The sequence below is a fragment of the Colossoma macropomum genome, unplaced genomic scaffold (assembly GCF_904425465.1).
Source record: "Colossoma macropomum unplaced genomic scaffold, Colossoma_macropomum, whole genome shotgun sequence".
NCBI classification, from domain to species: Eukaryota; Metazoa; Chordata; class Actinopteri; order Characiformes; family Serrasalmidae; genus Colossoma; species Colossoma macropomum.
The window spans coordinates 8,796,198-8,813,569 of record NW_023494806.1 but is presented as its reverse complement, the minus strand read 5'-3'; the positions used below and the strand labels follow the sequence as shown (position 1 = coordinate 8,813,569).

At 38.4% G+C, this 17,372-nt stretch overlaps 2 protein-coding genes across 4 annotated transcripts; one reads left to right on the top strand and one right to left on the bottom strand.

The window, feature by feature from the left end:
• Nucleotides 1-1,243: 1,243 nt before the first annotated feature.
• On the bottom strand, nucleotides 1,244-12,436 carry ydjc (YdjC chitooligosaccharide deacetylase homolog). 3 transcript variants are annotated; one of them, XM_036598237.1, is made up of 7 exons: nucleotides 12,356-12,436; nucleotides 6,463-6,752; nucleotides 5,644-5,822; nucleotides 4,569-4,725; nucleotides 3,671-3,770; nucleotides 3,301-3,478; nucleotides 1,244-2,286 (listed from the first exon to the last, which is right to left on the bottom strand). In XM_036598237.1, the coding sequence occupies exons 3-7, from the start codon at nucleotides 5,805-5,807 to the stop codon at nucleotides 1,953-1,955; spliced, it is 933 nt and encodes a 310-aa protein (XP_036454130.1). In that variant the 5' UTR covers nucleotides 5,808-5,822; nucleotides 6,463-6,752; nucleotides 12,356-12,436; the 3' UTR covers nucleotides 1,244-1,952. The 3 variants fall into 3 exon arrangements, with proteins under 3 accessions (XP_036454130.1, XP_036454129.1, XP_036454128.1); XM_036598236.1 differs by having other exon boundaries at nucleotides 5,644-5,819; nucleotides 12,356-12,435; XM_036598235.1 differs by having other exon boundaries at nucleotides 5,644-5,868; nucleotides 12,356-12,434.
• sdf2l1 (stromal cell-derived factor 2-like 1) lies at nucleotides 11,974-16,204 on the top strand. The gene is made up of 3 exons (XM_036598238.1): nucleotides 11,974-12,267; nucleotides 13,761-13,957; nucleotides 15,395-16,204. Exons 1-3 carry the CDS (start codon nucleotides 12,090-12,092, stop codon nucleotides 15,671-15,673), a joined length of 654 nt encoding a protein of 217 aa, XP_036454131.1. The 5' UTR covers nucleotides 11,974-12,089; the 3' UTR covers nucleotides 15,674-16,204.
• Nucleotides 16,205-17,372: the final 1,168 nt, after the last annotated feature.

Here is a 17,372-nt window from a genome sequence, read left to right as displayed (position 1 = left end):
CCCGCGGGCCAGATCAGGCCCGCCACACAATCCTATCTGGCCCGCAAAAGTATTTTACATTTGTTTATATTAGCCCGTTTCACAATGCACTGCACTACAGTCCCCAGCATGCACTGCAACGTAATGTGCTCCGACTCTCTTACCCCAACAATAGTCTATGGGACAGCAGTTACACCTCAATTCTACACCAGTCATATCACCAAACACACTAGCTGCATTTCAGCTGCAGTTCAACCAATATAAACCAATGTCAGCTCATCAAATCAGAAATCAGCCCAAGAATTAATGAAACTGCAGCAAATAAAAAGATGCCAGGTGTTTAGTTCAAGCAAATAGCTACCTATTTAGAAGACTAAAAGTCTACTGCTGAAGTTTTGGCATATTTTGAATAAACAATGGCCAGTTTGGGTTACAGCACAACATTAATTACAAATAAATAAAAACATTTTTTTCTCTGGCCCACAGATTTGATGCATTTTTTTTTATATGGCCCTTTTAGTGTTTGAGTTTGACACCACTGCTCTAGACCATCATCAGCGGTCACAGAACGCTGCCCATAGGACACTGTTGGCTGGACATTTTTGGTTGGTGGACTATTCTCAGTCCAGCAGTGACAGTCAGTAATTGTAGAACAACAAAGTGCTCCTAGATGGTAAGTAGAGCTGATAAAATGGACAAAGAGTGTAGAAACAAGGAGGTGTACATAATGAAGTGGCCCGTCAGTGTATTTTCCAATAAACATTAGGGTGGCAAATTCTAGATCTTGGCCCATATTCATGAAGATTCGCATAGTAAGTGGGCTACTCCTACTACTATCACCTGTTTCCTAACAGAACCTTTCTTTAATGCAGATTGTAAGTTGATAGCTAAGAGGGCTTACAGAGCATGTCTCTTCTAAGCTCGCTTTCCGATTCTGTTTTTAACCTCCCAGAAAGCATGCTGGCTCTCATTAGGCCCTGGGTAACAGCTCTGTGTACTGATCAGCTGCTTGAATTTATGTGAGTGCTGTGAACAGGTTCATTCTGAGAAGCTTATGGCACCACACTGTCTGTCTTCATCCATTTAAAAGCTTCACAGGTCATCAGCTATTGCAGGAGAATCAGCTGGATTCAGCTGTCCAGTAATACTAGTTTGCTTTTTATACAGACGTGTTTTGCAACAGTGATCTCTTCCCTCAGCTCAGACTACAAAACTGTGTTTAGTGCTCGTATCTCTATCTGGACACAATAAAATATATCAGCTATCGTGTGGAATAAAAGGGTTGTGATTTTAATTCAAATAATGTTACACCAAAAATATCATAAATACATCTGATACAGTACATGTAAGAAAAATGTGCAAAATATATACATATACATTTTTTTTAAAAAATACAGAGTAATTGCTACATGCTCAGTTGGACACTGCCATCTTCATGTGCAACACAATCACAAATCGGATGGTTCCAACTTTTGGGAATGGCCCGGTTTAGTTAAAACGTCATAAAACTTTCCAATAATCGGTAATATTTAATAAAAATACACACCCTTAGGGGTGGTTCCCTATGGTTTTCTACTGAGGTTGTTACCTAAAAACACCTTCATTTTGTAATAAAGAGAACTACATGAAGCATGACCCCTGACTGAGGACACCTCTGTCACAGTGAACAATGTGCGATTTGATGTTGTTCCTAAGCATCTTATCTCCAATGTCTGGTATTAAGATTTGGACATTGATCCAAGACCAACGTATCCAAAGCACAAAAACAACATTGCACTTCGACACAGGAGGATGTAAACATCTTCCGTTACCTTTGCTAACCAGGTCTTGCACCACCTGACTATGTAACCGATTTATCCTTTGAGGATCTGGAGAAAAGCTCATTAGTTAAGTCAGGTGTTACATTCTATGTCTCTTGTAAACCCCTTGAGACCAGCAGCACCTGAGGACCCGGTTAAGTGGCCTTTAAGTGTTTAAAAGTCGTTGAAGGCACAGAGGAGGATTCTCTGCTGCTTATAGTAGCTGAGCAGCGCTGGGTCCCTCAGTGTGTTAAGCTCATGCAGACGATCGGAGGACTGCGAGAAGTCATCTGGCCCTTCGCCACAACCACCTTGCAGAGGATGACTCGGATACCCAGGGTGCACCATCAGCTCCACCGTGATTGGCTGATACAGGTCAGAGGCATCGAGGTCATCGTCCTGCGCTATGGATGTCTGTGCTTCCATAGCGAAGCCCAGTGCTCTTTTGAGGTTTGCAAAGGACATGTTCTGCCCCATTGTAGTGAGGCCCAAATACACATCTGGCCATCTGTAGAAGCATATCAACAATTATTTTAATAATTATGTGCTATGGGTCCTGTAGTCTCATTCACATCAGTAATTATAAAGCTTTTCATAAATGAAGGTTATTAACACTGATGAAGGTTCTTCTGTACAGTACTGTGGAGAAGTCAGATACCATCCTTCACTTACTTAATGTCCAGTCAAAACAACCATTAAGTACAAGCTATTCATTTTTCAGGAGATGTTTGGGGAGATTAGATACAAGATAATCCATTTATGAAAGAAAGGGGAAAGTCAAAGGAAAATAAGTGAAAAAACAGCAACTGGAGTTTAAAAACTTAGGATATAAGGATATAAATAAACTTTGGATATAAATAAAGGATACAGAGACTGGGACTCCCCACAACCGTGCAATACCTGATGGACCACAAAAACTGTCCCCATCAGATAAACAGTAATTAAAGCTTTTATCTTTTCAAGATAAGAAAAAAGTCCACACACTAAATACTGAAAAACTGGACACACTAAGTACTGAAAAGCTAAAAAAAAAAACATTTTTTTCAGATGCTGAGAATTTAGTAACTCGTACTAAATGGCTGTTTTGACTGGAAATTGAATTAATAAAGCTCACTGATTTTTGCACAGTACTGTTTGCACAGCAATAAAATCTAAAATACAAAACATTTCAAAGTGACATTGTTTTTATATGTTTGTTATTTTTAATTTGGTTGTTGCCATGCAGGACCACATACTAAATAACCTTTATTTATGTTCTTTCATGCACCATGTTTTTCTAACTGTTTGCTATTCAGAGACAAACCCTCTAATTCCTTCAGGAAAACATAGGCATTTCACGCTATGCCTACACTGTGTAATTCATGTAATTAGGATTTTCCATGATTACATATAACAGTGCCTAACCACTTTGGTAACACATCATTAACTGACTATTGTACTTTATTACAGATCAAGTGTTTCCTGCTTTTTATTCATAACAAAACATGATTGTGTTGTTATATCGTGCGTTTTTGTGGCACACCTGATGCCATGGCGATGGAAGACCTCCACAGACTGGAGGGCGTCTTTCTCAACTTGCAAGTAGAAGTCTCTGAGATGAGGAGGTAAAAAAGGACACGAATGGAGACCAGGCTCCACTGGGACGCGTGTGTAAGAGATCCCAAAGTCAGAGAGTACCTGCGCGAACACTTCTCGCACCTCTGAAAACATCCAGACACAAAGACCAACACCAAGTGAGACACAGATTTGCCTGTAGCTTTATCTGTATCTGTATGTTTTTGTGAGTTGCAAACTGGAGGTATGTCATTTTTAACCAGGCTGCAGCAAGAAACATAAAACCTTAACAGAAGTTGTGGGAAAAACAAGATAATATCAATGGCAAGTGCTGTTACCTGGCAACACGTGCACGTGCTGGTGGCCGTCCATGTGACCGGGCAGGTGACCAGTGAGCTCACAAAAACGCTTAACTTGAGCCCTGAGCTCCGCCTCCACCTATCAATCAGAGAAAAGAAGTTTTCTTAGAATGAGAATGATTCACTGTTTGATTTTAGTGTCTAATGTATCTGTAAGGTATTTTAACAGCCCTTCTTAGGATACATGCCTAAAGAACTTATTGTGCTGTTACATTACAATATGCTTTCCTGAGCACATCATGGATATCGTCAGTACTTAAAGAACAGTGAACAACTGCATATTCAATGCTAAAACAAAGCATATTTAGGCATGTTTAATTTGATTTAGTGTAGTGCGCTTGAATAAAAGTCAGTGACACAAATCATGTATCAAAAAAATGAGTATTGTGATGTTATATTTTTGCCATACCTCCCTCTCCTAGTCTCAATACTCTCCAGTATCAAAGTACCACTTTCATCAACCATTTAGATTAACAGTACTGATCTAGGATCAGTTTTTACTGTTTACATCCTGATGAACACAGTGAGTTTTTACTGTTTACATCCTGATGAACACAGTGATGTGGACAGGAACTATTGGGAAATGGGAAAGTCACAGACAGCGTCACTAGAACAAGAACTATGACGTTTATTTGAGGTTCTCACTCAGCTTTATTTGAGGTAGCGACCTGTGTAAAACTTGTCTTAGCCTCTGCTGTAATGTTTGTTTGCCACTTTCAACTGTGGTCATATCTAGATAAACCAAGAAGGAGAAGTCTAGAGACAGATTAATGTATGTAAATAATGCCTCCCACAAAGTTGATCTTTGACTTGTGTGTAAATGCCCACCAGGACATCCTATTTTGTGAGAGTGCCAGCATGTGCCTGTAATGCATACCTCTGCCATGTTCATCTGTCCACTCTGTAAAACTTCGCGGAAGCCCATTTTGCCATGAAAGAAGCCATCTTTGTTAATGAGTGTGGATCTCTTCAGCTCCTGACACACTGGAGCACCCTCTGAGAGGTTGGCATGGAGTCCAATAGGAATGTGATGCCTGAGGCGAAAAACACAGGTCAGAGTAACAGGACCCATTTGTATTATTCATGTGTGATAAAGAACCACATGAGAGTAGTAAGACAAGACTGTATGAACACTGTATGAAAATTACTGGAAATTTCCCCTCTTATCTTTCTTACACTTACTGTGATTCCCATAAGTGAGTACAGTAGCCTACACCTAACTCAAGTGCTTGTAATAGCATCAGAAAATACTCCAAAAAGAATCAGTGTATGGAATTAGGGACTGTGATGGTCTACTTTGTTACAGTCTACTTGAAAGTAGCCAGAAATTCACAAATTCAAAAAGGAGAAGAAGGGAAAAAGGAATATTCCTCAAATTTTGCAAAATTAGCATAAGTCACTAAGAGTGTTTTGATGTGAAATGCTCCGTTTTATAAAAACTTGCCATGCAAGACTGTCACTTCACAGAAAGCTATTACAGGAAATACCTTTAAATATGTGGCTTGATGCCTGAGATGTTGTATAACAACAGTTTAGACAAGGTTTTGGCCTAAAACATATTTTTCGAAATACACAGAAGCCGTTGTAAGGCAACGTAGTGTCCAAAGTATTTTTTTCTTTACCACTATTTTACCATAATCAACATTACAGATAAAAACTCAAAAGACATGAATAGGTTCTGTTAATAACTTAATATGCTATATTTGCATTGTAGACCTTAAGACCCCTGATTCCTACCACCAACACTGTGTCAGTAGGTTTCTCTACAATGAACTATTTCATATCAAAACACTCTGAATGACTGTTTACATCTTTACAAGATTTAACTACACAGAAATTTTGAAAAATCAGTGAAATATCACTTCAATGTAGATGCATTTGAGTGACAGTCACCCATCTTTGGTGATGACCTCTTAGCCCTGGGAAGTCTCTTCTGGTCTACAGCTCCTCACCTCTTGGCCAGCTCAGCTGCGTGCTCCGCCGAGGCGGCGTTGACCAGCAGGGACACGTTGGAGATCGCTCCGTCCTTGAAACAGTCCACGATCCCCCGGTTCCTCCTCTCGCAGTACCCAAAATCATCTCCGGTCACGACCAACTTGACTCTGGGCTGAGGCATTTTCACGGGCTGCTGCTGGACGGCAGAGACACCAACTGCCCTCCATGAACGTGCAAAATGACTGAATGGTGATCATAAAACAGCGTGACGTTACTAACTGACTGTACACGTCGCTTCCTTGAACGCCTAGTCACGATGGAGAATTGCTCAATGGCCGATGACTAACGTTATGTGACATATAGATAAGATACCTTATGATACACGTCAGATGTGCTACTGGTTTATATCTATACATTACAGTCACGTGGTTAATCCAGGCGAGATGCCAGCGTGAGGTGGAACTACAGCATACAAGGACAAAGCTCATTGATAGGATGCAGAACCTGTACATCCTGGCTGGGTTACATACTGTAGCGGTCAAAGGGGAACGGTCTTCTTATAGGAAGCTACAATCTATAATGTACACCATCAACATTTCATCCCAACGTCCCTCCACTTTCTACGTTTGCCGACCTACATCTCGGTAAACAGACCTGTTTTGTAGCCGTTTATACCACGAAAGTTGGATTCATTTTGAAGAAATCCGAGTAAATGAACATGAAACCAACTTTAACGCAGTGAAGAACCGTATTCCGTCATTTTTTACTCCAACCAGCTTTGCCCCATGAAAGAACTCCATGTATGAGACGGAGGAACAGAGGAAATGATCACTCACCCATTTCACTTCTGTGCCATTGGTGCCGGTTGAGGTTGACTCGCCGCCTTGTCCTCTTCTGCTTGAGCTGTTTTGCCTCCACCCTTATTCCTATAAGCCCCGCCCTCCTGCACTACGATTGGCTACTGGTCCATGCCCATAAGTATTTTGTCAGTGGAAGGGGGAGGGGCTTCACACCAGCCAATCGCAGTGCAGAATGACGAGGTTCGTCTGAATGCAGGTGGGAAAATGACGCATGGGAGCTGTTCATGAAACGGAATGACTGAAAGCCACTTCCTTTCCGACGCCCCCTGTTGGTGAGATATGAAAACGACCCGTGTAAGATGAGTATTTGTTTTTATTGCAAAAATATTTATTTGAACGCTTCTCCGCCCTGCGCATGGGGTGATGAAGTGAAAAGACGAGATGATAAAGAGAACAGTGAGAGTATGTGGCAAAAGAGTGATGAAAAAACAATTGTAGAAAAGTAGAAAAATGATTTAGACGTTTATATTTGTGAAGAACGTCGCCTACTTTTTATTTAAAGAACCATCTGTTGAAATGTTCTGTAGAGAACGAAAGGTTTTGTTGGTTTGCACCAAGGAGCACCTTTGGCACCTTTATTTATGAGAGTGAAATCAATGTCCAACCCCTTCAGATGAGCTCACTACTAAAAATAAAGGTTCCTAAATGGTTCTTGTCTTGGATAATTGGTGTAGGACCTTTACATTATGTGATGACTCTTTAAAAAGAATCTTCACACTATAACATGTCATTTACAGAGAAAGGTTCTTTAAAGAAGCTTCTACTGAAAGGTTTGTCTGGGAACCAAAAGTGTTTCTTCTCTGGCATCACTCAAAGGAACTGAATGTCCAACTCCTTTAACTGAATACGCTCCTAAAATTAAAATGAAAAACATTCCTAATTCTAAACGGTTCTTTGCTCGGATGTTCTGTTTTGGGAAAAATCTTTAATTAGTGTGGAACCTTTATATTATTTGGAAGCTCTAAAAGAAGGTTTACATTTACAAAAGTGATTCTTTGAAGAAGCATCTATTGAAAGGTTTTTTTTAGGGAACAAAAAGTCGTTCTTCTCTGGCATTGCTCCTTTATTATCAAGGCTGATTGCAATGCCCAACCCCTTCAGCTAAATACTCTTAAAAAGAAAGGTTCCTAAATGGTTCTTCAGTTGGATGTACTGTTCTAGTAAAAAAATCTTTAAATGGGTCATATATATTGGAAAAACGAATTTCTCTCACTTTTTTCAAATGAAGTCTAAAATAATATATAAGCATTGTTAAAGTTTCAAAATGCACCGTCCATTACTCAGTCCTTGCTGTTCATATATGGACATTAAGCTGCAAAAACAGCCTGTTTTGAAATCACTGTTTCTGTGATGTCACAAGAACCAGCTCATTTACATATATCCACCTATTCAGCCTACAGCTGTTTACCCGTTCATGTTGAAGTTCTAAGGAGAGTTTCAGCTTCTGAGCACTTTTTGAACTAGGCACGATACAGGGCAGCCAATCAAATTAGAGATTTTTTGCATATTTAAGTTATGAAGGCACAGTGACAAAAACAGCCTGTTTAATTCTAAGTGATAGAGAGGCTGAAAAATAATCATGTGAAAATGAATTATGACCAATTTTGTACATAAACCAAAGTTTCAAGTGGATCTCAAGGAAATAAATGAAATACAAGAAAAAAGTAGGATGTAGGGCCCTTTAAATGCTCAGTATTTCCGTCTTAACAGTAAAATGTGACACTGCTTATTCACAAGCATGTTTGACTAATATATAAGGAATCTTCTTGTTACTCACATCATTTTAGGGTTGAATTTCATTCTGTTCTGTTGGCTCAGCATGTGTCACATTTTGCTGTTGCCTCTCACTTTCCAGCTGTAGCAGTTTATTTCAGCTCAACAACACGTAGAGCATTTTATGTGTTTTCTACTTTTTTATTTAAAGTGTTTTTGGCAGGTAGTTTTACTTCTACTTGAGTCATGAGTTGCAGTCTTTTTTTCTGGTTTAAAGCTACTCTGCCCAAATTTGATAAGGCACCACACATCACTCATCCTGGGAATTGACCAGATTTTGCTTTCGTTTAAGAGTGACTCAACAGGCAAATGTGTGGCTTTTCCCACGTGTGTGTGGGTGTGGTCTTTTCTCTTGTGTTTAACCCATTGAGATCACACCACACCATGCCTATTACCCCTCTCTTATGATCTTCAGCTATTGAGCTAGGCCTATGAATATGTATAGAGCCTAATTTCCATATTTTTCCATTCAAGACACAACAATGGAAGGACATCACAAAAGAAATTTTAGAGTTCTAGAACTCCAAAGGAAACAATGTAATGAGCCATAAAGTCGCCAGATGATTTTTGGTGCCAGATAAGATAACATTCTTCTGATTAGCCTATAATTCAGTTTTAAACAAGGACTCGTAAAGAGTCATATGCTGCCTGATTATAAACTAGTTCTCCAGCAGAGCTCGTCACTGAATGTTAGCTCTTATCAATTTGAGGCTGCTGGAGTGGGTTGTCGGGGGAATTCCCAGTGGGCCAGTTACTGTGAATTTGTAGCGTTCACTGCTATTAAAAGAGACACCGCTTTCGCACAAGTCATGGTGCTTTATTTTCCAGCTGTTGTTGGCCACAGTTGCGCTGAACACAGTGCATGCCAGTGGAGCAGAAGGGGCAGCTCAGATCATTAAGCGCTCAAAAGCATTGCACACCACCTTCCTCAGACCAGATCTGAAGGGAGGAGGCTGCCTGCATCCAGCAGCCAGAGACCATGAGCATCCCACAACCACAGCAACACCGCACATGTGGAGGCGAGGTGTTACTAACAGTTCAGCTTAGCCACCTTCATTAGATTCTGACTTAAAGGGGACTTCCACCAATATTTTAAAATTTCTCTATTATGAAACCCTTAAGATGTAAAGTAAGTCAGTAGTGATTTGATGCAAAATGTGATATTATAGAAAAACTTACAAAGTCAGAACTGTCCGAACCAGACATTCGAACCTTGTAATGCTTATAAAAGCTATATCACAGGAAAGTGATACACATAATTGCTATGAAAAAATGTGGCCTGATGCCCGGAACATTGTTAAAATAATTTTGAGATAAGATTCGCCTAAATTTTATTTTTAAATGCAATTATGAGAGAAAGGGCGTTGTAAGGCAAAGTAGTCCTCAAAGAAAACTTTTTTTTAAGGTTAACATTATTTTACCATTGTTAACATTAAATGTAGCAACCGTAATAAGTCACATGCAGGTTGTCTGGTGGTTTTGGATAGTTAGTAAAATTGCTAGATTTGTGTTGACACCATGATCCCTGCTTCCTGTCACCACCACTGTATTGAAATATGAGTTGGTAAGTTTCTTAAAAATGTACCTTTCGACATCAGACCACAGAACGACCTTGTTTTCATCTCAGTAAAGAAATTATTCAGAAATAAACAGTAGAATTCTACTTCACTACAACCATAATATTAGAAGATGTGATCTGTAGGATGAGTTCAGGTTAAGCAGGGCAATGCAGTGGCACTGTCAGTTGTCTTTGTCATCCCATGACATACACAGATGTCGTTATATGTGTGGTTAATATTAGTGATGTAACAATACAATTATTTTAAAAGAATGCCCTTCCTGATTGTTTGAGGGTTCCACAGACACTGACTGGTTTTTATAACCAGCTTAAAGACATTTTATGTAGAAAGGTCTATTAAAATGTTATAGTGTGACATTAAACATGGTATAGAGGTATTTTATTTTGAAGCTTGCTGCTTTTTTGTTATTTATTTATTTTTTATTTTAGCTTTGTGCTCTCCTTTTCTAAATGCTTTGCTTTTATCATTGTATTGAGCTTACCTTTGTAGCACCTTGATATTTCTCCTAAATGAAAAACACATCATTTATTATTATTATTATTCAATGTTCAGGTTTTATGTATGAGTTATAGTTACTTTCTAATTTTCAGTGATCTACACTTCTGCAGCAAGTAAAATGAACTCAAACAGCCCAATCATTATAAATGTTTTTTATTGAGCTGGCAGTACTCTACTTTCTCCAGGGCTGCTTACTCTTGAATTAGTTAGATTAACTTGAACTAAATATTCTTCCTTGTGTAATGTACTAGCATTCATTAAAGAACCCTAGTAGTTTAGTGCATGTTTGCCACACTGCTGGTGTGTATGGCTATAGGATGAACTGGTAAACCTGAACACAAAACACCCTCATGGTGAGAATAATAAAAACATGTAAAATGCGAACTTCACATTTAACATGAGAGTATGCTATAACACAAATATAACATTTCACAAAGAGAATTATATTTATAAATCAGAAAAATAAGAGTTAATTAACAGAAACTGACAAAACCGCTAAGAATGCTGTGAAGCTTTTTGCACAAAAGACTTTTGAGTCCTTAGGACTTATCCAAATGAACTGATCTTAGCCAGATTTACCCAAGTAACTGAGGGTTATACAAGAAATTGTATGTGTCACTAAATTTTATATGAGTAATTTCAACAAATGAGTTGATGTGAGACACCCACTCATTAGCAGGGAGGGGATGTAGTGGAATGAAAGTATTAGGAATACGTATTCAAAATACAGAAATTAAGTATCTGTATTAAGTCCAGGTTACATTTTGTAAAGGCGGTATTCAGAATACAGCTACTTTTTACATTTTAGGAGAATACTTCAAATACCCACAAAATAAAAAAAAAAAACTTCCAATCTTCAAAAGAAACCCCACCAGTGCTTGTTTATTAACTATTTTAAAATCAGTGCATGCAATGTAGCAAACATGCTGGTTAGATGTGCTCTAAAGAGGACCTCATTTAACGTCTCCTTTACAAACACTGAAGTTCCTACTAAAGCCTGAGTAGACTGATAAACCAAAGTGTTAAGCCAGTTAATCCCAGTGTTACTGAGCTCTATTGGTTGACGATCAAACCAGTGATCTCCTCAGTAGTGTAGATGTTTGCGAGGGTTTAGTATCAGAATTGTACTGAACTTCTGCTTGGGTGATTGTGGGAGCAGCAATAGATTAAAGAAGGTGATGAGAGAGAAAAAACTCATTTAAATTATGTGAATGAATTTCTCATCAAACGTATCACAAAGGATAATTTCATGAAAAAACCTGCCAACCAGTAACAGCGAAAAACAGTGAGTCCATGTGTCTAATCAACATGTATTCTAAATGCTTTCTGAATATGTTGCTTATTTATTTATTGTAATGGAATACGTTACTGAATACATTTAGGACAGTGTATTCAGTGTTCAGTCATCACTCGAAGTATTCAGCCCAACCCAGCTCATTAGGCAACACTTTAACGGCTGCAGCGTTCTGCTTTGGTTACGTTGGCTGCGTCCCAAACCACATACAACTGTACTATACGCACTATATTAATACAGGCACTATAATATAGTAGCGCATGTGTTTTTGGACGCAGCCATTGATTCGTCATTTCATCCTCAACCAATCACGGACCTCCGTGTGTGCGCGCGCTGCTTCCTTGTTTTCGGACTTGTCGTGCCGCGATTGGCTCGCAGCTGCCCTGGTGTGTGAGTGCGGCTTGCCTGTCTTCTTTATCTCTCTTAGCTGTTATGTAGAAACAAATCCCGCTCACAGCATGGACCCGTTAAAGACCACCCGCGTCTGCTTAGATGTTATTGTATTGTTTGTCGTGTTTGGCGCGTGTCAGGGCCGCGACCCGGACTCCGGTTACGTTACATGTGGATCTTTAGTGAAGCTGCTGAACACACGGCACAACGTCAGGCTGCATTCACATGATGTCAAATACGGCTCAGGTAAGGTAAACTCACCTGCTGGACACGTTCACTCACCCCAACCTGCGAACACGTGGAGCACGAGCAGCATCTCTGAACATCAATTTACCTTCAGCTGTGATGAGCTTTCATGTTACAGGCGGCTGTGTTGGACCAGCGAAGCTGAAGCTGGCTTCTTGTTCGAATTTCCCCGTTCCACCCTAAATAGTGCAGCAGTTACGTTATGTCGGCGGCACCATTTAAGGTGGAACGGGAAAATTCGAACAAGAACCTGGCGAATAGGAAGCTGACTTCAGCCTCGCGTTGGACCAGCCGGTTGGTTTTCTTTTTAGCAGCGATGCTAATGGCAGCCAATAATGGTCATGCAGTGTAGTGTTTCCTCGCTTGAATGCAGACAGGTTTTGGTTCGAGGGCTGCAAACATTTCTTCCTGTCTTTAATCTTTTACTGCAGATTTCATGAACTCTTCATTATCAGTATATTCATTTTCATAACCGAAGCGTAGGGAACGTGTCGTTTTTGCTTTAACTTACCGTCTTGTGTCTTAATGGAGCAGCATGATTCAGGTCAACAGGGAAGAGTTCCACTTTTGTTGCGTACAGGCTATACGTAAACCAAATCTCTGACCCAAAACTTAAATCTGGACTTAAAGTGTCCCTTACAAAAGGATAACTGTATTACTGTTAAAAGAAACTAGTGCTGTATTATACTTTTATAATGTTCTACATTTTTGCCTCTGTATAATATTTCTGTAGTACTGTCTTATAGTAAACTATTAAAATTGTGTAGTGTCCTGTAATAAACTAATTGTAGTTGTCTAGACTTTTTTTGCACAAATCTGGTGAAACTCTTAGCTCATTTTTCATAAGAGGTCACTGAAGAATTATATTTTCAGTGTGTGTTACCACATTACTTGTCATTCGGGGGAAGAATGGTCTTGAAGACCTTAATCATTACACTGTTAGAAATAAAATAAAGTCAGTTACATTTTTGTTTATCAAGGTACAGACAATGTAAACGTACCCTCAAAGGTACAACAGTGGTTTTAAGGTCCAACTGTGCACCTTAAATACGTTTTCCAGGTGAAAAGTACATATTTGCACCTTTTCATAACTTAATATTTTAAAACAGAACAATAAAATTAAAATCTGGAGACGAGACGTGGTGTGTGGAGTCAATACAACTTAAAAAATATATTTTCAATGGATTATGGTACAACTATCCCCTTACTTTCCCTGACTAACGGTACTGAGATGTGCTCTTGAGGGTAGACAAGAGACAAGAGGGGATTGCCCCTGTATCACTTTAATTTTTTTTTTTTTTCTGAGTGTGTAGATCCTCTATTGTTTACATCCTCTATATCCTGATGACACATCAACCCTGTAGACTTACTACCACTTGCTTGATAGTAGTAATGTATCCTGATAGGAAGTGATGTTCTTATTCATGTCATTTTTAAAATTTGTAAAAATTTTTTTAATATATATTGTGGTTTATTGTAACTCAATCCTGTAGGCAGCGGGCAGCAGTCAGTAACTGGTGTGGATTCAGCGGACGATGCAAACAGTTACTGGCGTATCCGTGGTAAACCAAATGAAACGTGCCAGCGAGGAGTGCCCATTAAGTGTGGACAAGCCGTCCGTTTCACTCATATGAAAACAGGACGCAACCTCCATACTCACCACTTCAGCTCTCCCCTGTCCAGCAACCAGGTAATTTGGTTATTTCTCTTGTCTGTCACTGTCTCTCTCTCTCTTACTCTCTCTCTGACCCACCCATGCACAAACACACACACAAACACACACAAAAGAAATGTAAAAATTTGGCCTCGGCTCTCCTTACAGCCAGATAACCATTCTCTCAAATGGATTTATGGTATAACATTATCCAACGTTAGGGAAGGGAAGTAGGAAAGTGACATTGAGAAGTCTGCTCAGTCCCACTTTAAAAGTAAAGGCTCCTAAATGGTTCTGGGGAAAAAAATCATTTTTTGGTCTAGAACCTTAACATTATTACATTATCACCCTTTTAAGGAATTTTTCAATAATACAATAAAGTTTATACAGTACATGCTTATATGGGACTCTTATTTTGATAGTGGAATCTAGTGGGTGAAGCAAACCTGTCTGTCAAGTATGTATATAATAATTTTTTATGGGACTCTTATTTTGATATCAATATCTGGTGAGTGAGGCAGATCTACCTGTCAAATGTAAATATTTCACTGCAGAAAAATAAAACATTTAAACACGCTTGTATCAGACTCTTATTTTGATATCAGTATCTGTATCAGCAAGTCTACCTGTCAAAGTTAATATTTACCTGCAGAAAAATGAGAAATTGATTTGTGGGCTTTAATTTTTTTTTTACACACATTTCTTTTAAAAATGAAACCATGCATTTAAAGGTTCTTTAGGGAAACAGAAGTGTTTTTTCTGTAGTAAATAAACACGTTCAAAATGTACTTGTAAAATATCTCTTACATGCTCATGTCACTTTATTCTTAAAGAAGTGATTCCAGGGTTCTTTGGTACAGGCAGTGGTAATATATACCACTGTGACTGCTCAAATAACTATTTAATGTGTTAATGGCTCTTCTCTAAGATATAAAGCCTGTTGTATATGGATGTTTAAAGGACCTTTTAACAATGGTTCTGTATAGCACCACAAAGGGTTTTGCCACTGTTACAAGTGATATAACCTTTTTTTGGTACTATGTACAGTCAAATGCAACAGCTTGGGTGCCCCTAATAAAATGCCATGTTTTGTTGGTTTTCTAAGTGAAAATAAGTTAACACATCCCCTACAGAGGACATACTTCTGCACATTAATGCACAAGTACCATATATATATATATATATATATATAAAAAATGTGGGCTGTGCAAAAGTTATGGCATATTTTATGGTTTATGTTTTATTTTTTCCAATATTTGAAACTTGGCAAAGAAATAAAAAATTGTGCAAAATTTGCAGAAAAATTCCATATTTAAGCCATATTTAAGTGTAATTTGACTAGGGATGTTTAAACATTTACATGCAACTGCAGAATCCTTTTTACTAAGAGTGTTGCTGTCTGAACTGTCTTGTTCTCACGTACTGTGTATTATGTCTTTAACCAATTTAAAACGCTTTGTTTTTTGCACGCAGGAGGTTAGTGCTTTTGGGGAGAACGGCGAGGGGGACGATTTAGACGTGTGGACAGTCCAGTGCAGCGGCACATACTGGGAGCGTGATGATGCCGTTCGGTTCAAACATGTTGGCACCAGCGTCTTCCTCAGCGTAACTGGAGAGCAGTACGGCCATCCAATCAGAGGTCAGAGAGAGGTCCACGGAATGCCCTCGGCCAATCAGCACAACTACTGGAAAGTGATGGAAGGAGTTTTCATCCAACCTAGCAACGAACCTCTGCGTCACGACGAGCTCTGATGCTCCAGAGTGCACTGTATGACGAGCCAATAAAGACTGTTCCACCATTTTCTCTCAGTCTTTTAGTTTCTTCGTTTGTACACCTGTCATGTGATTGGCCAGTTCAGCTTTATTGTCAGTTTATTTTCTGGGTTGTTTTTTAGTTTCTGTGTTCCATGACTGTTTATTTTGTAATTAAAGAACACATATACCAAATAAATTATAAATTTAAAAAAATATACTTTGAGTTAGTTTCTCTCTCTTCTTACTTGTACTGAATAAATGGATTTTATGTGGTTTTTATTGGTGAAGAATTTTAGTTGGGAGTTTGGGATCGCAAAACGGTGGTGTTTTATTTGTGTGTTATTTATCTGTGGTACCGCAGTGGCATGACAGTCTGTTTGAAGGATTAATGAAGAATTATACTGTAACAGGATTCATTTTTTTTTGTTTTGTTTTAACAAAAATACAGTTACAAATTGGCTATTAAAAGGACATAAGAGGTGTTTAGGTTGTCTGTTAAATAAAGTTTTGCTACCTTTGTCAATCAAACATTGTTCATTGTTTTGTTTATTTATTAAATAATTATCATTTGCATTGGAGCAAGTGTAGTTTGTCAAATTTTCCCTGCTGTCAACACATGTAAGTAACTGTACTGCTTGTTACTGTATCCATATTATGGATAATAAAATAAGGATAATAGTAATAATAAAATTATGTACTTAAATCAGTAATAAGTACGTATACTGAGTAAAAATACAATAATACACTGAAATAGACACATCAGCGCTATATATATTTTTGTTTTGTTTGTCTAAGGACAAATATCAGTCCAAATTAGTTCTGGAACCAGAATCAGGAACCTGTAGGTCAGGTTATTGCTGCAGATTTTTTATCTATTTATTTATTTTCCAATAAGCAGCCTATATAAGAAAATACAACACAGGTACACACTGAGCTTCCTGTTTTTCAAAGAAATCTGCAGGGATATTTTTCCACACCTCCAAAGTTGAGATTTAGAAGTTGGATGCATTTTCCTTTTTTTCACGATCCAAATGAATCCCAAACACATTCAGCGATGTTGAGGTCTGGACTCTGGTGAGGTCAGTCTATCGTTTATCGTTATTTGCAAGTTCTTGCTTTTCTCAATAAAGACTTCTTGACAGCTACACATCCTTTCAGACTCATAGTGTTTTGTTGTCTTCTCACAGTGGAAGGATGGACAGAAACACCTGTGGATGTTTTCAGATCTAAAGCAGCTTTATTTTCTCCTCTCTCTCAAAGATGAAAGCTTTAAGTGCTGTTTATCTGATGGGGACACTTTGAGTGGTCTACCAGGTCTTGCAGGTGGTTGTTAGGAGTCACATTTTAACTGTGTATTTGAATCACTTTTGATCTTTTTCAATCTCTTCTTTTTTTCCACTTCTGTCTATTTGACTTTCTCTTTCCTTATGTAAGTGGAGTATCTAATATCTGATCTCCTCAGAAATATCTGCTTAAAAAATTAATGACTTCATGTCCATTTTGATTGAAAAGTAAATAAATTAAGGTATTTCTTAATCTGTCCATGATAGTCTCATACCAAAGTGTTATCACAGATCAGTCTACATAATAATAACAAAAAGTAATGATAAAAACAAACACAGCTGGAATACATCAGTTTCAAGACTGAGAAGGTCACATACTGTCTCAGTCTATTTAATCCATGTCTTTTCATGCT

Coding starts and splice junctions, on each gene's coding strand:
- sdf2l1 (XM_036598238.1), top strand. CDS start 12,090: ATGGACCCGTTAAAGACCACCCGCGTCTGCTTAGATGTTATTGTATTG. Junction 12,268..13,760: donor TGATGTCAAATACGGCTCAG/GTAAGGTAAACT, acceptor TCAATCCTGTAG/GCAGCGGGCAGCAGTCAGTA. Junction 13,958..15,394: donor CTCCCCTGTCCAGCAACCAG/GTAATTTGGTTA, acceptor TTTTGCACGCAG/GAGGTTAGTGCTTTTGGGGA.
- ydjc (XM_036598237.1), bottom strand. CDS start 5,807: ATGCCTCAGCCCAGAGTCAAGTTGGTCGTGACCGGAGATGATTTTGGG. Junction 3,771..4,568: donor GACAGATGAACATGGCAGAG/GTATGCATTACA, acceptor TCTGATTGATAG/GTGGAGGCGGAGCTCAGGGC. Junction 2,287..3,300: donor TTCCATCGCCATGGCATCAG/GTGTGCCACAAA, acceptor ATGCTTCTACAG/ATGGCCAGATGTGTATTTGG.